Source organism: Salvelinus namaycush, chromosome 26, assembly GCF_016432855.1.
Source record: "Salvelinus namaycush isolate Seneca chromosome 26, SaNama_1.0, whole genome shotgun sequence".
NCBI classification, from domain to species: Eukaryota; Metazoa; Chordata; class Actinopteri; order Salmoniformes; family Salmonidae; genus Salvelinus; species Salvelinus namaycush.
Window position 1 is genome coordinate 21,209,579 of NC_052332.1, and position 21,179 is coordinate 21,230,757.

The 21,179-nt window shown below is 42.6% G+C and overlaps 1 protein-coding gene across 1 annotated transcript in view; it reads right to left on the minus strand.

The window, feature by feature from the left end:
* LOC120020998 (astrotactin-2-like) overlaps positions 1-20,306 on the minus strand; it is a 521,153-nt gene extending 500,847 nt beyond the window's left edge. Inside the window, exon 1 of the mRNA XM_038964662.1 lies at positions 20,066-20,306. Within this exon, the coding sequence (XP_038820590.1) occupies positions 20,066-20,306 (241 nt within the window). The remainder of the gene's footprint in view (positions 1-20,065) is intronic.
* Between the last annotated feature and the right edge of the window lie 873 nt (positions 20,307-21,179).

Here is a 21,179-nt window from a genome sequence, read left to right on the forward strand (position 1 = left end):
CCTAATTCAACATATCACGCTTGCTACAGTACATTCAGCTATTTTAATTCAAAGCACATAAAGAATGTTACAGGAAATGATGAATGGGAGAAAAAATGATGTGGGCTAACAGAACATTGAGGAAGCTCTGGATCGGCTTACAATCACGTTATGTATGAAAGGAGATCATTAGCAAATAGGTTATTCATCCTGGGGAAATATGCTGACTGTGACCCTGCTGCACGCTCAATGTTACAGAAGCTTATATGGGCAACAGTGTAGTATATTCACAGCATGCTACACTAGGAATGGGCTAGAGATAACATATTTTACTCAATGTCAGTATTATTGACAATACCTATCTTTCAAAATAATTTCCCTTAATAAGACATGCTGTAGTGAAAGTCATTAACTAAGTATTTACATCAAATATTTTCATTCCTGCATATGAGTGTGTAGCCATTATCACGGTATTGCCATTGTTTGTGTCAGTATAATAATGTCAGTTTAATGTCAAGGCTGTCAGAAACATTAGAATACAAAAGTAATTATGGTCAGAGAGGACAATCCACATGAACATGTCTGCCAGTCATTGCAACCTGTTAACAGCCTCCACATTTCCACCACTCCCTCATTAATTAAACCAAGATGCAAAAAATAAAAAATAATGTGCTGCTTGATTGTGTCCACTAGCTAGCCCACATGTTTAACAACAATCAGACCAAATTGCTCTCTGCTGTGTGCTGATGCCACTAGCATTTTGTTACCTAGTAGCTAGGAATTAGAGCAGCAAGTCTAATATTCCTCCGGCTTCACTCCTTCTTTTCACCTGAATAGTAATTGAAGGGTGGTGAATTCTGCCACTTTCTGATCATGACAGTTCCTGCTCTGGTTCATAGCTCCGGGTCACTGTTTGATTGCATGCCTATGACGCGATTACCACATGGCTCTGCTTCAGCCTCAGTTCATCTTTCCACAGGTAGGATTTGATATGCGTGGGAGGTAGGGTCTTTTTGTTTTTGAATGAGAACCTGCCAAGTTGCCTTGGATGCCATGTTGTTCTGTGAACCTAATGTTTGACTAACTCACATCAATTCATTATCACTTACATTACATGATGATTCATCTCTATCCTGACATCAAATATTTATTTGCCTGTCTTCGCAAACAAATATGCTGTTGCTAAATGTATATACAAAAACACAAATAAAGGTTGACAGTGTGGGGAGAATGCTGGTTAAAGCAGCAGTACTCTGCCTCCCGAGTGGCGCAGTGGTCTAAAGCAATGCATCGCTGTGTTGCGGCGTCACTACAGCCTGGGTTTCGATCCCAGAACCGGCCGTGACCGGGGGTCCCATATGGCTGCGCTGGGTTAGGGCTTGGTCGGGGGGGCCTCACTTGGCCCATCGCGCTCCAGTGACTCCTTGCAGGCTGACTTTGGTCGTCAGTTGAACGGTATTTCCTCTGACACATTGGTGCAGCTGGCTGCCGGGTTAAGCGAGCGGGTGTTAAGAAGCGTGGCTTGGCGGGTTATGTTTCGGAGGACGCATGACTCGACCTTTGCCTCTCCCGAGCCCGTTAAGGAGTTGCAGTGATGAGACAAGATTGTAATCATGAAATTTGGGAGAAAAAGGGGTTAAAAAACAAAATAATAATAAAGCAACAGTACTGCAGCTAAAGACCCTCTAGCAGTAGGACTGGGAGATGAACACTGTTCTCCTCACTATCAAAGTCACAGATGTTCTCGCCATGGGGATTTTAGTACACAAAGACACATGTTAGGACGACAGAGCCAAAATAGCCAGTGGTCACAACAACGCCGCAACTGGGCCAAAACACTTTACAAACTGGGCAATTCAGAGCGAGAGAAGCAGGAAATAACTGTTTAATTGAGCCCAGTTGGCTCCCTGTTCCTGTTGGAATGTATTTTTCTGCCCTTGCAAAGCATACTGAATACTGCAGATAATATTTATTTCTCCATGATTTATATTGGGTAAAACCAATGATGTATATTAACCCTGAATTGCTGATACTATGTTTTGGCCATGGAGAGGCTTTGAAGCCACCGGTCGGCCATATCGGCACTTATCAGAAAAGCAGTCCTCCATAGGAATGAATGGATTTTGACAGTATTTCATTCAAATGTTTCATGGACAAAATTACATGTATTTAAGTATTTTTGTTGTTGTAGTGGGGACAGTAACATTAGTATTTTCTAAAAAGTATACTTTAAATGTTTTTTTATTTTATGTTTAGCTCACAAAATATAATTTAAAAGTATGCATTAACATTTATGTAACAGAATAAATGTGGCAAAAACAAATGTAGGCATGGTCAGAGAGTGCCACAATGGTCGGAGAGTGCCAAAATGGAGGCACGGTGGCTTCTAGTCATCTAGTGTATATATAGTGTATATATAAATCATTGGGCAAAACGACAAGCCAGATGGAGAAAAACAATGTTGTTTTTGCCTCCCAAGTGTGTGAGAGATGAGAAATATGAGAGAATATGATGACGTATGATTGTCTGCATGTCTGCATGCATGCGCTTGCATCAACGCAGTATATTTTAGATATTACACAAAATCATATTTTACTCAAAACTCATGTCCTACATATGCTTGCCAATTGTTTTGTGTGTTTGTGTACAGCTTCCACCATGCCCTGTATACATATTACTCACAAACATGACACCCCTCGACACAATAGAGTGCTTGATGAAGGATAAGCGTGATAAATATGCATGAACCTAAAAAGAAACACAGCCGTTTCTATCACCGATCTGTATTCTTAACCTCACGCACGCACGCACGCACGCACGCACGCACGCACGCACGCACGCACGCACGCACGCACGCACGCACGCACGCACGCACACAGAGAACTGTAAATCCATGCTATGCATGATACCGTCGCTCACCTTGACACTGCTCTTAGCCCACTCTAAACACGTGTGACCTAAAGGACCTGGGTATTACATGGCTTTGCACTAAAACACTTCTTCTACGGGATAATTAGTGCAGGATCCCAGCTTATCCAGAGGCAGACACAATACCTGCCAAATGGGAGAATATCGTGTATGTGTGTGTGTGTGTGTGCGTGCGTGTGTGCACTGAGCTTCAGAATGGGAGAAAGAATGGGAGAAAGAAAGAGAGCGAGAGAGAGAGAGAGAGAGAGAGAGAGACAGACAGACAGACAGACAGACAGACAGACAGACAGACAGACAGACAGACAGACAGACAGACAGACAGACAGACAGACAGACAGACAGACAGACAGACAGACAGACAGACAGACAGACAGACAGACAGACAGACAGACAGACAGACAGACAGACAGACAGACAGACAGAGAGTGAGTGAGTGAGTGAGATTGAGTGAGTTTATAGCATACTAATGAGACTGAATCAGAGATAACGTATAACTCGTGTTTGGGGTCGAATTTCCACCAAAGGCTTATCAGAACTGCATGTTTGGTGGGACTCTTTACAGTAGTGTTGGCTGTGTTGAATTACAGTAAAGATGGAATCTGACAGAAACATATTGTGAGTGGGGAAATAGAAATGGGAGTCTGTAAAATAGCGCTGTTGAAATGCTTCGAAGGTTGTGAACTTTCTTAAACACCTCGGTACCTCACCGCATGGCGCTGTCTTTGCTCCAAGGTGTGAAAGGAATGCTGATGTGAATCTAATTTCATGCCTCTTAGCTATCCTTTGTTCTCTGTTTCATTTAAAATCAGTGAGGTTTTAGGTAGTTCAATGTTTGAATCTTAGGGCGGCAGGTTGCCTGGTGGTTAGAACTGACAAGGTGATAAATCTGTCGATGTGCCCTTGAGCAAGGAACTTAACCCTAATTTTCTCCAGGAGTGCCGTACTACTATGGCTGACCCTGTAAAAAAATACATTTCATTGCACCTATCTGGTGTATGTGACAATAATACAAACAACATCTTAGTTGTTTTTGGGTAATTGAAATAGAAAGTTATGAGGCAGGCCAGGATACAACGATCTGGGGGTAGGTAGAGAATGATGCATGAGAAAATGGAGAATGGAAGTCTTTGTGAAATACACAAGCATAGATAAAAGGTTTAGGTGTGTCGGTGGGATCCGTGATCATAGGGAGAATGTGTTGTGGTGGCTGCGCTCCAAGGTGTAATGGGAATTCTGTAGGGAATCAAATTTTAAGGTTCTTAAACATCTTTTTGTCAAGGGCTTATTTAGACAATGCCTCCTTTTTTCATTTTTCAGAACACATTTTTCGATCGTAATTGTTTCATAAATAAACCAAAATGTATCTAAGCCAAGACAGTGATCAAATTAAATTATGAATCACATTTGAGATTCTTGACTCAGTGCTTGTCTAAAAGCCAATGTAAATTCTAACTAAGTTTAATTAATTAAGCTCTGTTAGATAAAACATGTATAAAGTGTAACCATTTAATTTTGCAATTACGTTACACGCAAAAATGAAGAGTCAAGGGGACATTTTGTTTAAAAAAATACACTTTGTCCCCCTGAATCATACTTTTACGCTGGTATACAGCACACCTCGAGGCAGTATAAAATTAAAGGAGGAGGACGTGAAGCTAAAATAGAGCTAGGCTACAGATAGAGGTCACCTTCAAACGGAGTGCACATCAGAAAAGAGAAAAAGCAACTGGAGCCCAAAAGCAGAATGATGCACAGTCTTTCATCCTGGCCGTGCTGTAGCGACCGGGGCCTGGCAGCCCGGCGGAAGAAGTTTGCTGGCCGTTTGGTAACTTTGATGCCAGAGATGGAGGTGATGATCTAACTGAGTGAGTCAGCCACTGAGAGACCATTGATTCCACTGTGCCTTTGATTCTGGTGGAAAGCCCATACTTTATTCAACATGAGACATTGTCTAGCTAACTGTCCATACTTATGGTGTGGTGAAGCTGATGGTGTACTAATACAGTGTATGCTCTATCCGAAATGTATGTTGTTTATTCGTGGTTACTTTGTTGTCTAGACAAAATCTAACTTCAAAAGGATTAGGATTATTATCGTCTATGACAAAAATAAACTATGAAAATACTGGATTCTGGAAACATACTGGATCTTATGCTTATCTAATGGGCTTTATTTAAAAAAATGACAGAATATGTTCAGTTTTGAAGCCGAATAGCAGGCTATATGTAATTGCAAACGGGAGAAAGAAAAATCTGTGAATCTATATGTAATTGTAAAAGTAATCATCTGAAATGGTGTTATGTAAGATTATTGCTTTTGGCAAAGCGCTATTTTCTATTCCACTTTAATTTCTCATTTCCTCCTAATCCTGTAAAGTTGGATTGGCCTTTTTTTCCTGGTGCCATTGGCTTTTCAGAGAAATGAAAGCTACTCTAACAACCAAAAAAGACTCAAACAGAATAAAATACCAGGTTTTTTCATAGGCTGAAAATGAATGTCCTTAGATGAGAGTAGCTACTTCAAAAAAAGACTATAGGGAAAAAAGAGTAAGTATATACAGTGCCTCCAGAAAGTATTCACACCCCTTTTCTTTTTCCAAATGTTGTTGTGTTACAGCCTAAATTAAACATTTAATCAATTGAGATTTGTCACTGGAATTTTGTTTGTAGAAAATGTAAAGCTAAAATGTCTTGAGTCAATAAGTATTCAACTCATTTGTTATTGTCACGCTGGCATAAATGATTCGGGAGACAGGCGCAGGAATGCGTAATAGTTTTTTTTATTAAGCCCAAATTACGGCATGCGGTGTAAAGGCACAGGGACGAAGACCAAACAAACACGTAACAAAACATAGGGTAGAAACCCAAACAAAAGAGCGAGGAGTACCTCGAATAAATAACACACGCGCACAATAATTAACACAAGGGACGAGACCCGTAATCATCTGCGCAATCCACAATGGCACGAAAGCCAAAACACAGAGCACAGGTACTCACACGCACCAATGGACAATGTAACAATAATCGACAGCAACGCTGCGATTATCGATTACACTTACTTGTATATGTGTGCCCTTTGGAAACCAAAGGGCACACTTATACAAGTACCAATCAGTGGGAATAGGGGACAGGTGTGCGTAATTAAAGTTCCGGAGGGATCCGTGACAGTACCCCCCCCACCTGACGTACTGCACTAGCAGCGCAACGACATCGGCCTCGAGGACGATCACAGGAACGCAGTGCGGGTCGATCAGGACCCGATGCAGCTGCCGAAGATGCGTCGTCGTTGGACGGGCCAGTTGCTGCTGCCGAAGTTGCGGCGGCGGCGGACGGACCAGTAGCAGTGGCGTCGGACAGACCGGTTGCGGCAGCGTCGGACGGGCCAGTTGTAGCTGCTGAAGTTGCGTCGTCGGACGGACCCGTTGTGGCGACGTATGACGACCCAGTTGCAGCTGCCGAAGTTGCGGCGCCGCCGGACGGACCAGTCGCAGCGTTGTCTGACGGGCCATTCCCGCTGTCTCCCTTAATGGTCGATTATTCTGTCACGTTGGTATGCAGAGATTCGGGAGACAGACCTGCCTTCCTCCTGGCTACTCCAACCCTGGCCAACAGCTCCACCCCCCCCCCCCCTCCCCCCAAGCCTCCCCAGCTTCTCCTTCACCCAAATCCAGATAGCAGATGTTCTGAAAGAGCTGCAAAACCTGGACCCGTACAAATCAGCTGGGCTAGACAATCTGGACCCTCTCTTTCTAAAACTATCTGCCGCCATTGTTGCAACCCCTAATACCAGCCAAAAATTAACAAATATTGTCAACGCCAAGGACTGTGGAGTTTTTCAGGATAAAAAAAGAGAATAAAGCTATAAGCACAGGCAAAATTGTGGAGGAAAACCTGGTTCAGTCTGCTTTCCAGCAGACACTAGGAGACAAATTCACCTTTCAGCAGGACAATCATCTAAAACACAAGGACAAATATACACTGGAGGTTCTTACCAAGATGACATTGAATGTTCTTGAGTGGCCTAGCTACAGTTTTGACTTAAATCAGCTTGAAAATCTATGGCAAGACTTGAAAATGGCTGTCTAGCAGTGATCAACAATCAACTTGACACAGCTTGAACAATTTAAAAAAGAATAATGTGAAAATATTGGAAAATCCAGGTGTGCAAAGCTCTTAGAGACTTACCCAGAAAGACTCACAGCTGTAATTGTCGCCAAAGGTGCTTCTACAAAGTATTGACTCAGCTGTGTGAATACTTGTGTATTTCATTTTCAATACATTTGCAAAAAAAATATATATGTACGTTTTCACTTTGTCATTATGGGGTATTGTGTTTAGATGGGTGACAGAAAAAAATCTATTTAATCCATTTTGAATTCAGGCTGCAACACAACAAAATGTGGAATAAGTCAAGGGGTATGAATACTTTCTGAAGGCACTGTGATTACAGAGGAACGTTGCCATTAACATTTGAAAAACTGACAACATAAAAGAAAGAGTGGCATGCTCTGCTATTTAGAAGAAGCAGCTTGTGATGACGGCATGTGGCGAGGTGCCACCGACACAGCAGTCTGTGAGGACATTCGACTCCCAGGCAGAGTGGCACAGGAAACACTGCAGGCCTGGCATCAGCAGGAGGACGGAAGGACGGCTGCAGACTGGCAGAGGTGTCCGCTTCCCATGCCAAGGCCGGTTGGATGTGTTATAGCAGGGGCTGTCTCTTTCTCTGTCTCCAGCTCTGGCCTTTTATTGCCAGTTTATCATGTTCGACAGGCCTTATATATTTCAGCTATAGAAGGGCTACTAGGAGACTAGGGGGCATTTTACCCCCAGCATTCCAGTTTGGCTTTATCAACATGCAAGAGCATCAGGTCTAGGGCAAAGGAGGCGAGGAAGAAACAAATGAAGTTGACTTCGTTAAAACTCAATCACCTGACACAGTCATGCGTATCACATTATTCCAAGCTGCAGACAACTGGCAATTCAATCTGCCTGCCGAGGACTGATTTTGGGTGAAATAAATATAAAAAGCGTTATAGGAATAAGAAAGCAATAATCCTAATCAAATGGCATCGATGGAGGACAAGTCAGTGGGTTTAATAGTACTGTACATTTCAAGTGCAGGCTTCAATCTGTGCCATGGTCAATCAAATTCTTGGATGACTTTGCGTTGAAGCCACATATTGCCATTCATTTATAAACCTCCCAAGTAATGAGGACCTGTTAATCCTCGGTTTTACTGTTAATTGCGTTTTCATAATTTTTTTATCCATTTACCTTTTAAGTTCTAAACCCCACCCCCAAAAGCCCGAACCCCTCTCCGTACTCTGCTCTCTGTCTCCCACTCAGGTTTGTCTTTTGTTATCTCAAAAGCAGTATTTTGTCATATCCCAAATCAAATTGGCATTGCAGCAGTGATAGTACTTTAGAGGAAATCCAAAACACAGTACAGGCGACCATTTAAACTATTCAACATCTTGTTTGAGGACCGACACTCTACATAGAGCCTCTTAATGCAAAGTGACAGAATTCAGCCCAGCCCACCACCTTCCCCCCTCTACTCCACATCATGTCCTTATCCCTTGGCTTCTATTGCCAAAATGTTTTTGTTTTAAGAGGGCTTCCATTAGGAAGTCACCACATTGAGTGGCAGGGTACACCAGAACAGACCAAAGAGCAAGCTGAGTAACTCAATTGAATGACTTGTATAAATCAGTGTCATGTTAATATGCATTTACTTACCACAGACTGCACAGCTCTATAAAATGTATATAGAAAGTTTATAAGTCTTTGGGGAATTGGTTCATAGAATACACTCGGATAGAGTAGATGTACCACTCTGCCTGTTTCTGAAATAATCCAGAGTAAGAAGTGAAAAAGATAAGTTACTTCCTGTGAATCTGAAAGTTGGCCATAAAAACAGAAGCGTGAAACCGATCGGGTCTTGGAGAGAGACGATTACAGCGGGATAGCTGTAATCCGCGGCAACAAAGCCCAACAGAAATCTATCAAAGGACTGACTGTCAGTATTGGACTCATCCAGCGAGGGAGGAGAAGAAAGATTGGTTCGCCTTTTATTTCTCTGTTGATGTCAAGATAATAACATGGACTCCTGGTTTCAATTGACACCAAACAAAAAGAAGATAGGAGGAGACAGGAAGACGATGTATACTGCTCCATCCCTGGGGCTGTCACTGAACCTCTGGAAGCATTCAGAGCAAGGACGGAGAACAGCCTCTCTTTGTGAAATACAGATGGACACAATGGTACCTGATTAGTACACAGGCAACCTATCATTAGTTCTAGCCTATACAGTACTTCTCAGTCTATAGCCTATCATTAGTGTGAGTTTATACTGTATGTCTAATGTGATTGAGTGTCAGTTACATATTTTCTGACAGTCGTATAACCCTATGATTGGATGTGGAACAAAGTTTTAGCTGCACAGCAACTGACTGGTGATGAAAGGGAACAAAGTCTTCTCTACTCCTACAAAGTCTACTCCTACGCCATATCTCAATATGTTACGACTGAATTCTGGCCTCAGTCACACAAAGCAGTATTTCAAACTCATTTTATGCTAATCTAAATGCAGAAATAGCTGGCAATTTTATCCCATTTGCACATTGACTCATTTGTTTTTCTCCAGTCAGATTACCCAACAGCAAATAGACATCTTGTCAGCAGCAAACACATGAGCAATGCAACACAAATGTAAAACAGTTGAAAGCAGGGACACTGGAAGAAAGGAACTCAATATGTACATTGACATAGCACACTCAGTACTCATTGGACAAGTGCAGTTAAAACAACTCAGAGATGAGCACAATATTTTAGATGACATTCAGATAGGGTTTGCTTGGCGTCTCTGTACACATAGAGAAAATGTAAGCTTTCCCTACTGTTAAGCTATGCTTATATTAAGCTATTATAGACATCTGACAAATAGCTGATTTCAAGATAAATGTCAGATCAATGCAGATAATTGTTTTGATAGATGGACAGAGAAAGGAACGAACAACAGTTTGAGGTACAATACAAAATTAGGAAACTAACACTGCTACCAACATGTGATGAGATGGTACAATGGTGCCAACAACAAACACTGCAACATAGCCTAAAGAACCAGCTGATCCAGATTTGAACGCCAACCACAACTGGCCAGTGACACCACTGGCCAGTGACACCACTGGCGCTGCTTCCTGTAACACACTCCATTACCAACACAAGCTGACCACAATTCCAATTATTTTATTTCACCTTTATTTAACCAGGTAGGCTGGTTGAGAACAAGTTCTCATTTGCAACTGCGACCTGGCCAAGACAAAGCAAAGCAGTGTGACACAGACAACAACACAGAGTTACACATGGAATAAACAATAAACAAGCCAATAACACAATAAACAAGTCAATGACACAGTAGAAAAAAAGAAAGTCTATATACAGTGTGTGCAAAAGGCATGAGGAGGTAGGCAATAAATAGGCCATAGGAGCGAATAATTACAATTTAGCAGATTAACACTGGAGTGATAAATGAGCAGATGATGATGTGCAAGTAGAGATACTGGTGTGCAAAAGAGTAGAAAAGTAAATAAAATAAAAACAGTATGGGAATGAGGTAGGTGGGCTATTTACAGATGGACTATGTACAGCTGCAGCGATCGGTTAGCTGCTCAGATAGTTGATGTTTAAAGTTGGTGAGGGAAATAAAAGTCTCCAACTTCAGCGATTTTTGCAATTCGTTCCAGTCACTGGCAGCAGAGAACTGGAAGGAAAGGCGGCCAAATGAGGTGTTGGCTTTGGGGATGATCAGTGAGATATACTTGCTGGAACGTGTGCTACGGGTGGGTGTTGTTATCGTGACCAGTGAACTGAGATAAGCCGGAGCTTTAACTAGCATAGACTTATAGATGACCTGGAGCCAGTGGGTCTGGCGACGAATATGTAGCGAGGGCCAGCCGACTAGAGCATACAGGTCGCAGTGGTGGGTGGTATAAGGGGATTTGGTAACAAAACGAATGGCACTGTGATAGACTGCATCCAGTTTGCTGAGTAGAGTATTGTAAGCTATTTTGTAGATGACATCGCCGAAGTCGAGGATCGGTAGGATAGTCAGTTTTACTAGGGTAAGTTTGGCGGCGTGAGTGAAGGAGGCTTTGTTGCGAAATAGAAAGCCGATTCTAGATTTGATTTTGGATTGGAGATGTTTAATATGAGTCAGGAAGGAGAGTTTACAGTCTAGCCAGACACCTAGGTATTTATAGTTGTCCACATATTCTAGGTCGGAACCGTTCCTGGGTGGTGATGCTAGTCGGGCGGGTGGGTGCCGACAGCGAACGGTTGAAAAGCATGCATTTGGTTTTACTAGCGTTTAAGAGCAGCTGGAGGCCACGGAAGGAGTGTTGTATGGCATTGAAGCTCGTTTGGAGGTTAGTTAGCACAGTGTCCAAGGAAGGGCCAGAAGTATACAGAATGGTGTCGTCTGCGTAGAGGTGGATCAGGGAATCGCCCGCAGAAAGTGCGACATTGATATTGATATATACAGAGAAAAAAGTCGGCCCGAGAATTGAACCCTGTGGTACCCCCCTAGAGACTGCCAGAGGTCCGGACAACATGTCCTCTGATTTGACACACTGAACTCTGTTTGCAAAGTAGTTGGTGAACCAGGCGAGGCAATCAGGCGAGGCAATAGAAGAAAAAGAAACGCACACCTATTTAGGCGAGGTGCTGGCTAGCGGAGTAGAAAACTTAAAAATAAAGGAGCTCAGAGGAGCTCAGACTCTAGGAGCTCAGATGCAAAAATATTTAATTTACCAACGTTTCGACAGGCAAGCTGTCTTTATCAGGGTACCAAAAGCAGTCATTAGAAATACCAAGGCTATTGAGTCTGCCGATAAGAATACGGTGATTGACAGAGTCGAAAGCCTTGGCCAAGTCAATGAAGACGGCTGCACAGTACTGTCTTTTATCGATGGTGGTTATGATATCGTTTAGTACCTTGAGCGTGACTGAGGTGCACCCGTAACCGGCTCGGAAACCGGATTGCACAGCGGAGAAGGTACGGTGGGATTCGAAATGGTCAGTGATCTGTTTATTAACTTGGCTTTCGAAGACTTTAGAGCTACAGGATGCGAATTTCTGCTTGAAAAAGCTAGCCTTTGCTTTCCTGACTGACTGCGTGTATTGGTTCCTGACTTCCCTGAACAGTTGCATATCGCGTGACTATTCAATGCTATTGCAGTCCACCACAGGATGTTTTTGTGCTGGTCAAGGGCAGTCAGGTCTGGAGTGAAGCAAGGGCTATATCTGTTCTTAGTTCTGCATTTCTTGAAAGGGGCATGCTTATCTAAGATGGTGAGGAAATTACTTTTAAAGAACGACCAGGCATCCTCAACTGACGGGATGAGGTCAATATCCTTCCAGGATACCCGGGCCAGGTCGATTAGAAAGGCCTGCTCGCAGAAGTGTTTTAGGGAGCGTTTGACAGTGATGAGGGGTGGTCGTTTGACCGCGGACCCATAGCGGATACAGGCAATGAGGCAGTGATCGCTGAGATCCTGATTGAAAACAGCAGAGGTGTATTTGGAGGGCAAGTTGGTCAGGATAATGTCTATGAGGGTGCCCATTTTTACAGATTTAGGGTTGTACCTGGTGGGTTCCTTGATGATTTGTGTGAGATTGAGGGCATCTAGCTTAGATTGTAGGACTGCCGGGGTGTTAAGCATATCCCACTTTAGCTCACCTAACAGAACGAACTCTGAAGCTAGATGGGGGGCGATCAATCATGATGACTTGGCTGAAGCCATTGCTAATATCATCGGCTAAGCGATGGCTTCAGCCAAGGCATCAAGAAGGAATTGTGGTCTGCAACCCGTGATGATTGTAGCTCTACTCAACATGCATCCAAACGTTGCAGCCTGGCTAAATTGTCACATTAACTACGAGCTTGAGCCTTGACACTAATTATAGGGACTAGTGGTGCGCGGGTCAGCTGTTTCTTCACCCGCACCCGCCCGCAATTGCTAATAACCCATCCGCAACCACCCGACTATATGTGATGAAGTGAAAATCTGAGGCCCGCACCCAGCCCTAACCAGCAAATATAGAAAATGTGCGAAAGGCTACAGTCAAAGACGACAGAATGATTTTTGGACAGGTTGGGGCAGGATTTTTATATGGTGATTTAGATATGTTTCTGCAGAAAATTTCCGACATTTTGGTAGGCTATTTGTTAGTCAACTTAATTAGATACATGCAGCTTCTCTTTTGTCATTATATGTTGCCCTAGAAGACTAAAGAAACCCTTGCTCAACAGAATAATGTCATAGAACAATAGAATGAATGCTTCAATCTAGTTGACATCGGTAAAGTTTTCTCTGTCATCTTTCGCAGAGCAAAGACGTTTAGGAACTGGGGAGAAAATATAATACTACAAAAAAAGAAACAGGAACGGTTTTCTGTGCAAAATGTCAAAATGACATCAGTTTTGACCGGTTGTAAGGAAAAAGAAAGCTGTCACGTTTAGCCTGCTGCACAGACCCAATGGATGCGCTAGTCTAGAGCACCAGGTAAAATTGTGTTAAACTCTCTCCATGGTTAAAGTAGGAAGAAATATATGTCACTGATGTAAAAATGTGTGAGTGTGCTACATTTACTATTATAATATATTCAAATACTGAATTACTTTGACATATTTAATTATGTTATATTACGCTAATGTACCTATGGTGGACAGAAAGTGTTACTACACTACACAGACTCCTGTTTTCAACCCACAAGAGTTACAGGAAATACACATAATTTTTACCTCAGATTAGTGATGTTATTATTAAAGTTTATAGTCATCACATCTCACAAAATTGATTGCTTAAAACACATCCAGTTTTTTTTATCATACGCGCCAGTCCGTAGTGGGACTTAGAACGCAGCTGTAATTTTTAGACCATGCAAAAAATCGGATGGTCCTCCCATAAACGTCTTTGGCCTCACATGAATTGATGGATTTGAGGGTTAAGATAGCTTTCAAATGAAAGCCAACACCTGTCGCTATTTAGAAACCAAATGTGAGGTGGTGATTCATGGGAAAATATCCAGTCAAAAAAGTGTTTCCATTTCCGTGATGGCGTTGTACAAAAAAATTTTTTCCCACCAATTGTGCAAGTTCTCCCACTTAAAAAGATGAGAGAGGCCTGTAATTTTCATCATAGGTACACTTCAAAATCACATTGTAGGATTTTTAATGAATTTATTTGCAAATTATGGTGGAAAAGTATTTGGTCACCTACAAACAAGCAAGATTTCTGGCTCTCACAGACCTGTAACTTCTTCTTTAAGAGGCTCCTCTGTCCTCCACTCGTTACCTGTATTAATGGCACCTGTTTGAACTTGTTATCAGTATAAAAGACACCTGTCCACAACCTCAAACAGTCACACTCCAAACTCCACTATGGCCAAGACCAAAGAGCTGTCAAAGGACACCAGAAACAAAATTGTAGACCTGCACCAGGCTGGGAAGACTGAATCTGCAATAGGTAAGCAGCTTGGTTTGAAGAAATCAACTGTGGGGGCAATTATTAGGAAATGGAAGACATACAAGACCACTGATAATCTCCCTCGGTCTGGGGCTCCACGCAAGATCTCACCCCGTGGGGTCAAAATGATCACAAGAACGGTGAGCAAAAATCCCAGAACCACACGGTGGGACCTAGTGAATGACCTGCAGAGAGCTGGGACCAAAGTAACAAAGCCTACCATCAGTAACACACTACGCCGCCAGGGACTCAAATCCTGCAGTGCCAGACGTGTCCCCCTGCTTAAGCCAGTACATGTCCAGGCCCGTCTGAAGTTTGCTAGAGAGCATTTGGATGATCCAGAAGAAGATTGGGAGAATGTCATATGGTCAGATGACACCAAAATAGAACTTTTTGGTAAAAACTCAACTCGTCGTGTTTGGAGGACAAAGAATGCTGAGTTGCATCCAAAGAACACCATACCTACTGTGAAGAATGGGGGTGGAAACATCATGCTGTTTTTCTGCAAAGGGACCAGGACGACTGATCCGTGTAAAGGAAAGAATGAATGGGGCCATGTATCGTGAGATTTTGAGTGAAAACCTCCTTCCATCAGCAAGGGCATTGAAGATGAAACGTGGCTGGGTCTTTCAGCATGACAATGATCCCAAACACACCGCCCGGGCCACGAAGGAGTGGCTTCGTTAGAAGCATTTCAAGGTCCTGGAGTGGCCTAGCCAGTCTCCAGATCTCAACCCCATAGAAAATCTTTGGAGGGAGTTGAAAGGCCGTGTTGCCCAGCAACAGCCCCAAAACATCACTGCTCTAGAGGAGATCTGCATGGAGGAATGGCCAAAATACCAGCAACAGTGTGTGAAAACCTTGTGAAGACTTACAGAAAACGTTTGACCTGTCATTACTTTGATTTTTTTTAACACTTTATCAGGTAAAACTACCGAATGAGCCAAAGAATTTGCTATGATTTTTTGTTGTTGATGATATTACTGACATTGTGAAAATATGTTTGTCCTGGCTACTAATTAGTCAAAAACACCCATAACCTTTCCTGTGTTCAGGTGAGGAACAAAGAAGCATTTGCTCATAATAAGGGGAAGGGCTTTTTATATAAGGCTATTACCAAGAGTGATAGTCAGTAATGACAATCAGAATGTACCTTAGCTGTAGCTAGAATACCGGCCAGAGGTTACACAGAACTGAAGAAAAGCAAACAGAACTTGACAGCCTACAAATACAATACCTCAGGCAACTGTACCCTCAGTAATGATAGGTGATGTCATTGTTAAACAATGCTAATCCTTTGACTGACATAAGACATTGCCCCTACTGTATTTGACATGTTTTCTTATCTTCAAAGACAATGAGTAACACCAAGCTACAGATGGAGAACATTCTGATCACAAACCCAAAATGGAACAAATCCAGGGACTCATGGCAGATCCGATCTTAGCTCCACGATGTGCCCTTACCCCAACAACCCTCTCAACTCCCCTCACTGCTCCCACCTTGACGTGTGATTGAGATGTACAGCACTCTGGGCCACAGGGTATATACCCCTCTGGGGCCAACTTGTTCTTGCTATTTATTTTTTCCCTCCTCTTACCCTCCACTGTTGCTTTCAATCTCCTATCTGCCAGACAGGTTTGCTGTAACGCTGTATGGGGGGGGGGGGGGGGGGGGAGAGAGAGAGAGAGAGAGAGAGAGAGAGAGAGAGAGAGAGAGAGAGAGAGAGAGAGAGAGAGAGAGAGAGAGAGAGAAGGCCTGGTGAGGACAAGCCAATAGTGTGATAAGATGGCATACAGAAACATGATGAGTGCTGGAAAGGAAACAGTGTAGATGTCTACTGCTCAGTCGTCTGGGATGGACGATGGACAGAGAAGATAAAGGAGAATTAGATTTGAGCTTTTGCTCTTCCACTAGGTCCCTCAATGTTTTATAAGGTTAGCTGGTAATGAGCTGTTTAAGAAATCAGACAAGTACAGTACTGAACACATTTATTTCCTTTGAATCCAAGTATCTCTAAAATTGAGTAGAAATCATCATCTAGATTTGCAAGTAAAGAAGTACATAAGGTGAATTAAACATAACCTTTCAGGAAACTTAAAACTGCATACACAAACACACCCACACACAGATCTAACCAAAAACACTCAAGCATAACAATATGCACCATCTAGCAGAGGTCAACACAGAGCAGAGCAGTGGTCGCTGCATATGAAATACGTCTGGTGTGTCGACCTGCTTTCAAATCATGCTCGAACACATCATGTTCGGAGACAAAATAAAGGGAGGGATTCCACTTTGTCCTTTTTCCTCTCTGCCCTCTATGCTCATCCATTCTCAGTGACACTTGTGGTAATAAATCACGACTGGGCCCTGTGGCCAGGGGGGTGAGTATCTGACAGACCGGTCAGTTAAACACTCCCCCTCCAGTCTCTAGGGCTGCCTGCTACCGCCATATTCCACTGATAAATTCAAATACAGAGGAAACTGAGGGGGCCGAGTGGAGTCCCACTATTCTGTCGTTTGTGTGTGTGTCTCCATGTCTCTATCTGTGGCTCTGTCTGGGGTTCATATTGTGTTAATCTGTGTGCAGTAAGGCCTAAGGCTTGGTATCATCCTGTGGCGTCAACAAATTGTTGTTATTTTAGAAAGTACAAACTGTCAGGAATACCACCGCATGGGAAAAAGGACAGTGTTGACACAAAATATCACTGTACTGTATGGCTATCTTTATGTTGACTTGTCATACTGAGAAGGGCCCTTAGTTCAACATGAAAACCTGGACATACTATTGTGAAAGTGGATATCAACTGTCAGTTTGGATACAGTTACTATACATTTCCTAAAAATAACCTTGGAGTCCCCTTTGGCTGTCCCAGCCAGGCAGCAAGGCAGCCCAGTGATCGAGCTTCTATACTAACTTAAATCAAGACCTGACGAAATCCATCTCCTCCCCCTATACAAAGAGCAGTCATGGCGAGAGCGCAGCAAATTTGCTGGTGGGCTGAATGGGAGGACACAGAGTCCTAACTCAAGAGTCGATGCATGTCCGTAATGGGAAAAGAAAGCGATTTACAAGCTTATGCTCCAGACCCTGCAGTCTGTTTAGTCTGCAGTCTCAATGCTGCTGAGAAACAGAGGGAGACAGAGAGATATCAAATGCAGCAAATGGTGACTAATGTTGACTTGGTTGTTGAGAGAGAGCACGAGAGAGAAAGAGAGAGAGAGATGTTCCACAACACGTCCGGGTTACTATACTATCCAATTTTTGTGCACGGTTCAAGTAAAAAATGTACGGTATGAATCTTTGCGATTGTATGAACCAGAACAGTTCTGTTTCAGGTAAATTAGCTCCCATATGATTCATAAACTTAGGGAATAATAATAATAATAATAACTTTATTTGTATAGCGCTTTTCAATACAAGTAACAAAGTGCTTCAAATCCTAAAATAAAAGTACTAACAAAGAAACAAAGACAGGAAAAAGGAAGATTAAAAAATATAGCTAATTATCATACATTAAAATCATCTTTATGAAAGTGTGTCTTCGGCATGGATTTAAAAAGAGGCACTGAATCTGCAAACCTGATCTCCTCTTGCAGACCATTCCAAATTCTAGGGGCCCTAATGGAAAATGCCTGATCTCCTTTTGTTTTTAACCTAGTCTTTGGAATGGTCAACAGTGGCCTGCCAGAGGATCTCATGCTGTGTCCTGGCTCGTAGAGAGGTAAAAGATCAGAGATATAGGATGGGGCTAAACCAAGACTAGACTTAAATGTGAATAATTAAACATTTAAATCTGTGTGTGATTCAATCTGTGTGTGTTTAAATGTTTTATTAATCACATTTAAGTCTAGGCTTGGTTTAGCCCCATCTATATCGCTGATCTTTTATCTCCCTACGAGCCAGGATGCAGCTTGAGATTTTCTGGCAGGGCACTGTTGTATATATCAACCAGTTTGTCACAGTTTGTTGCCCTACACACATACAATAGATGACTACTACCTCTGAATGTGAATATAAAACAACCTTGCTGTTTGCTTTCACATTGCAATAACACAGCCTACAGTCGACAGTCATAGACTGACCAGGTGAATCCAGGTGAAAGCTATGACCCTTTATTGATGTCACTTGTTAAATCCACTTCAATCAGTGTAGATGAATGGAAGGAGACAGGTTAAAGAATGATTTTTAAGCCTTGAGACAATTGAGACATAGATTGTGTGTGTGTGTGTGTGTCCTTCAGAGGGTGAAAGGGCAAGACAAAATATTGAAGTGCCTTTGAACGGGGTATTGAAGTATTTGCCAGGCGCACTGGTTTGAGTGTGTCAAGAACTGCAACACTGCTAGGGTTTTCACGCTCAACAGATTCCCGTGTGTATCAAGAACGGTCAACAACCCAAAGGACATCCAGCCAACTTGACACAACTGTGGGAAGGATTGGAGTCAACATGGGCCAGCAACCCTGTGGAATGCTTTCGACACATTGTAGAGTCCATGCCCCCAAAAATTGAGGCTGTTCTGAGGGCAAAAGGGGGTGCAACTCAATATTAGAAAGGTGTTCCTAATATTTCGTACACTCAGTGTATATTATTTTATTGGGTGGGACGTGTTAATGTTTGGCTTATAGGATTCACTATGTGTATGTGACCTGAAGATTGACAACTATGGTCCAAGACCGCTGTCCTAAAAAGGCTACGTTTACACAGGCAGCCTAATGCTGATCATTTTTCCACTAATTGGTATTTTGACCAATCACATCAGACCTTTTCACAGCAGATATTTTTCAGAGCTGATCTGATTAATCAAAAGACTAATTAGTGAAAAAAATTATCTGAATTGGGCTGCCTGTGTAAGCGCAGCCAAAGAGATTGACAGAAATGGAACACTACTCATTGGATGCAAGGCAGAGTCAACCTCATATGTGGGCCATCGCCCAAACTCTTGCAAACTGCAATGACAAAATGATGACATTGTAGCAATCTTACATTATTATGCATTTCTTAATCACACTTCCTTCAAAACTGCATTTGTCCTATTATTTGCTATGAATAATGTGTTGATAAAAGACAAAATACCAATTTCATGAGGATTTGCATGGCTAAATTGCAATCCATGCATTCCCTTACTGCATGCTACTTAAGGCTATGCATATGACACAGTCATAATTTGTCATAGGACACAAGAGAGATCTAATTAGTGTGTGTGTGAGAGAGAGAGAGAGAGAGAGAGAGAGAGAGAGAGAGAGAGAGAGAGAAGAAGTGAGAGAGAGGGAGAGAGTGTGTACAGCAAACGAGTACAGCGTTGACTTGGTTGTTGCGTTTTTCATTACACGAGTGGTGTCCAGTTACAGTATAAGTTTGCAACACTGTTTTACTTGCTCTTCCCCTTGATTAGCCCACACGTCTCTGCTTGGGTTTGCATGTTAAGATGCCATTATTTTCAACCTTAGATTACGCTTCACAGTGTAAAATAAATATTTAAAGAGAATGTACGGAAACAATTGATGTAATTCGGTAATATAACCTACCACCGGCCAGGCACATGCCAGCCAATTCAAAGCTGGTAACGGATAGCATTGCGTAATGGGGGACAGTGATCATACAGTAACATTACAATGTTCTTACCCAGTGTGAAGTATGGGAGAGCGGTGTTGTCGAGATCATCCATAACGGAAATTCTTCCAGGTAGGTCTGTTCTAACGAATAAAAGGAGCCGGGACTCCCCTCCTCCTCCAGCCACGCTCCCCGAGCCAACGCCGGTGAAACTGAACTCATTCTCTCGGAGTACAGGAAGCGTAGAAACGGTAACGGTTTTAACTTCACAATGGCTCTCGTCGTTTTCCTTCTCCCTCTCCTCTTCAAGCATTGCTCCCCCTCTGTTTGCCCGGACTGTAGCGGTCCCTGTCAGCAAGAGCCCCAGGAGGAGGACGACGTGGTGCGATAGTCTCCTTGCCATCCCGATCCCTTTGCGCGGAACTCTAGCTTTGAGTGTGGCTCATAAACTGCTTGTTCGTTTATACTACAGCCACTGCACGCGCACGGTAGTCATGTCTGTCCAGGAGGCGGCAGCACAGGTGTAGTCAGATCTGTAATACTATGAATTTTAACCACATTCAAATGGTCATAAATCCATAAATGCAAGGCTCACTACATGCAATCATACATTATTTAAAAGCCCATTTTATAGAAAATGTTACAAACTGGACTATACACTACTGTCAAAAGTTTTATAACAACTACTCATTCAAGGGTTTTTCCTTATTTTTACTATTTTTTACATTGTAGAATAATAGGGAAGACATCAAAACTATGAAATAACACATGGAATCATGTAGTAACCAAAACAAGTGTTAAACAAATCAAAATATATTTTATTTTTGAGATTCTTCAAATAGCCACCTTTTGCCTTGATGACAGCTTTGCACACTCTTGGCATTCTCTCAACCAGCTTCAACTGGAATGCTTTTCCAACAGTCTTGAAGGAGTTCCCACATATGCTGAGCTCATCACTCTGCGGTCCGACTCATCCCAAACCATCTCAATTTGTTTGAGGTCGGAGGATTGTGGAGGCCAGGTCATCTGATGCAGCACTACATCCCTCTCCTTCTTGATAAAATAGCAATTGCACAGCCTGGAGGTGTGTTTGGTCATTGTCCTGTTGAAAAACAAATGATAGTCCCACTAAGCCCAACCCAGATGGGATGGTGTATCGCTGCACCGGTCTAATGTCCATTGCTCG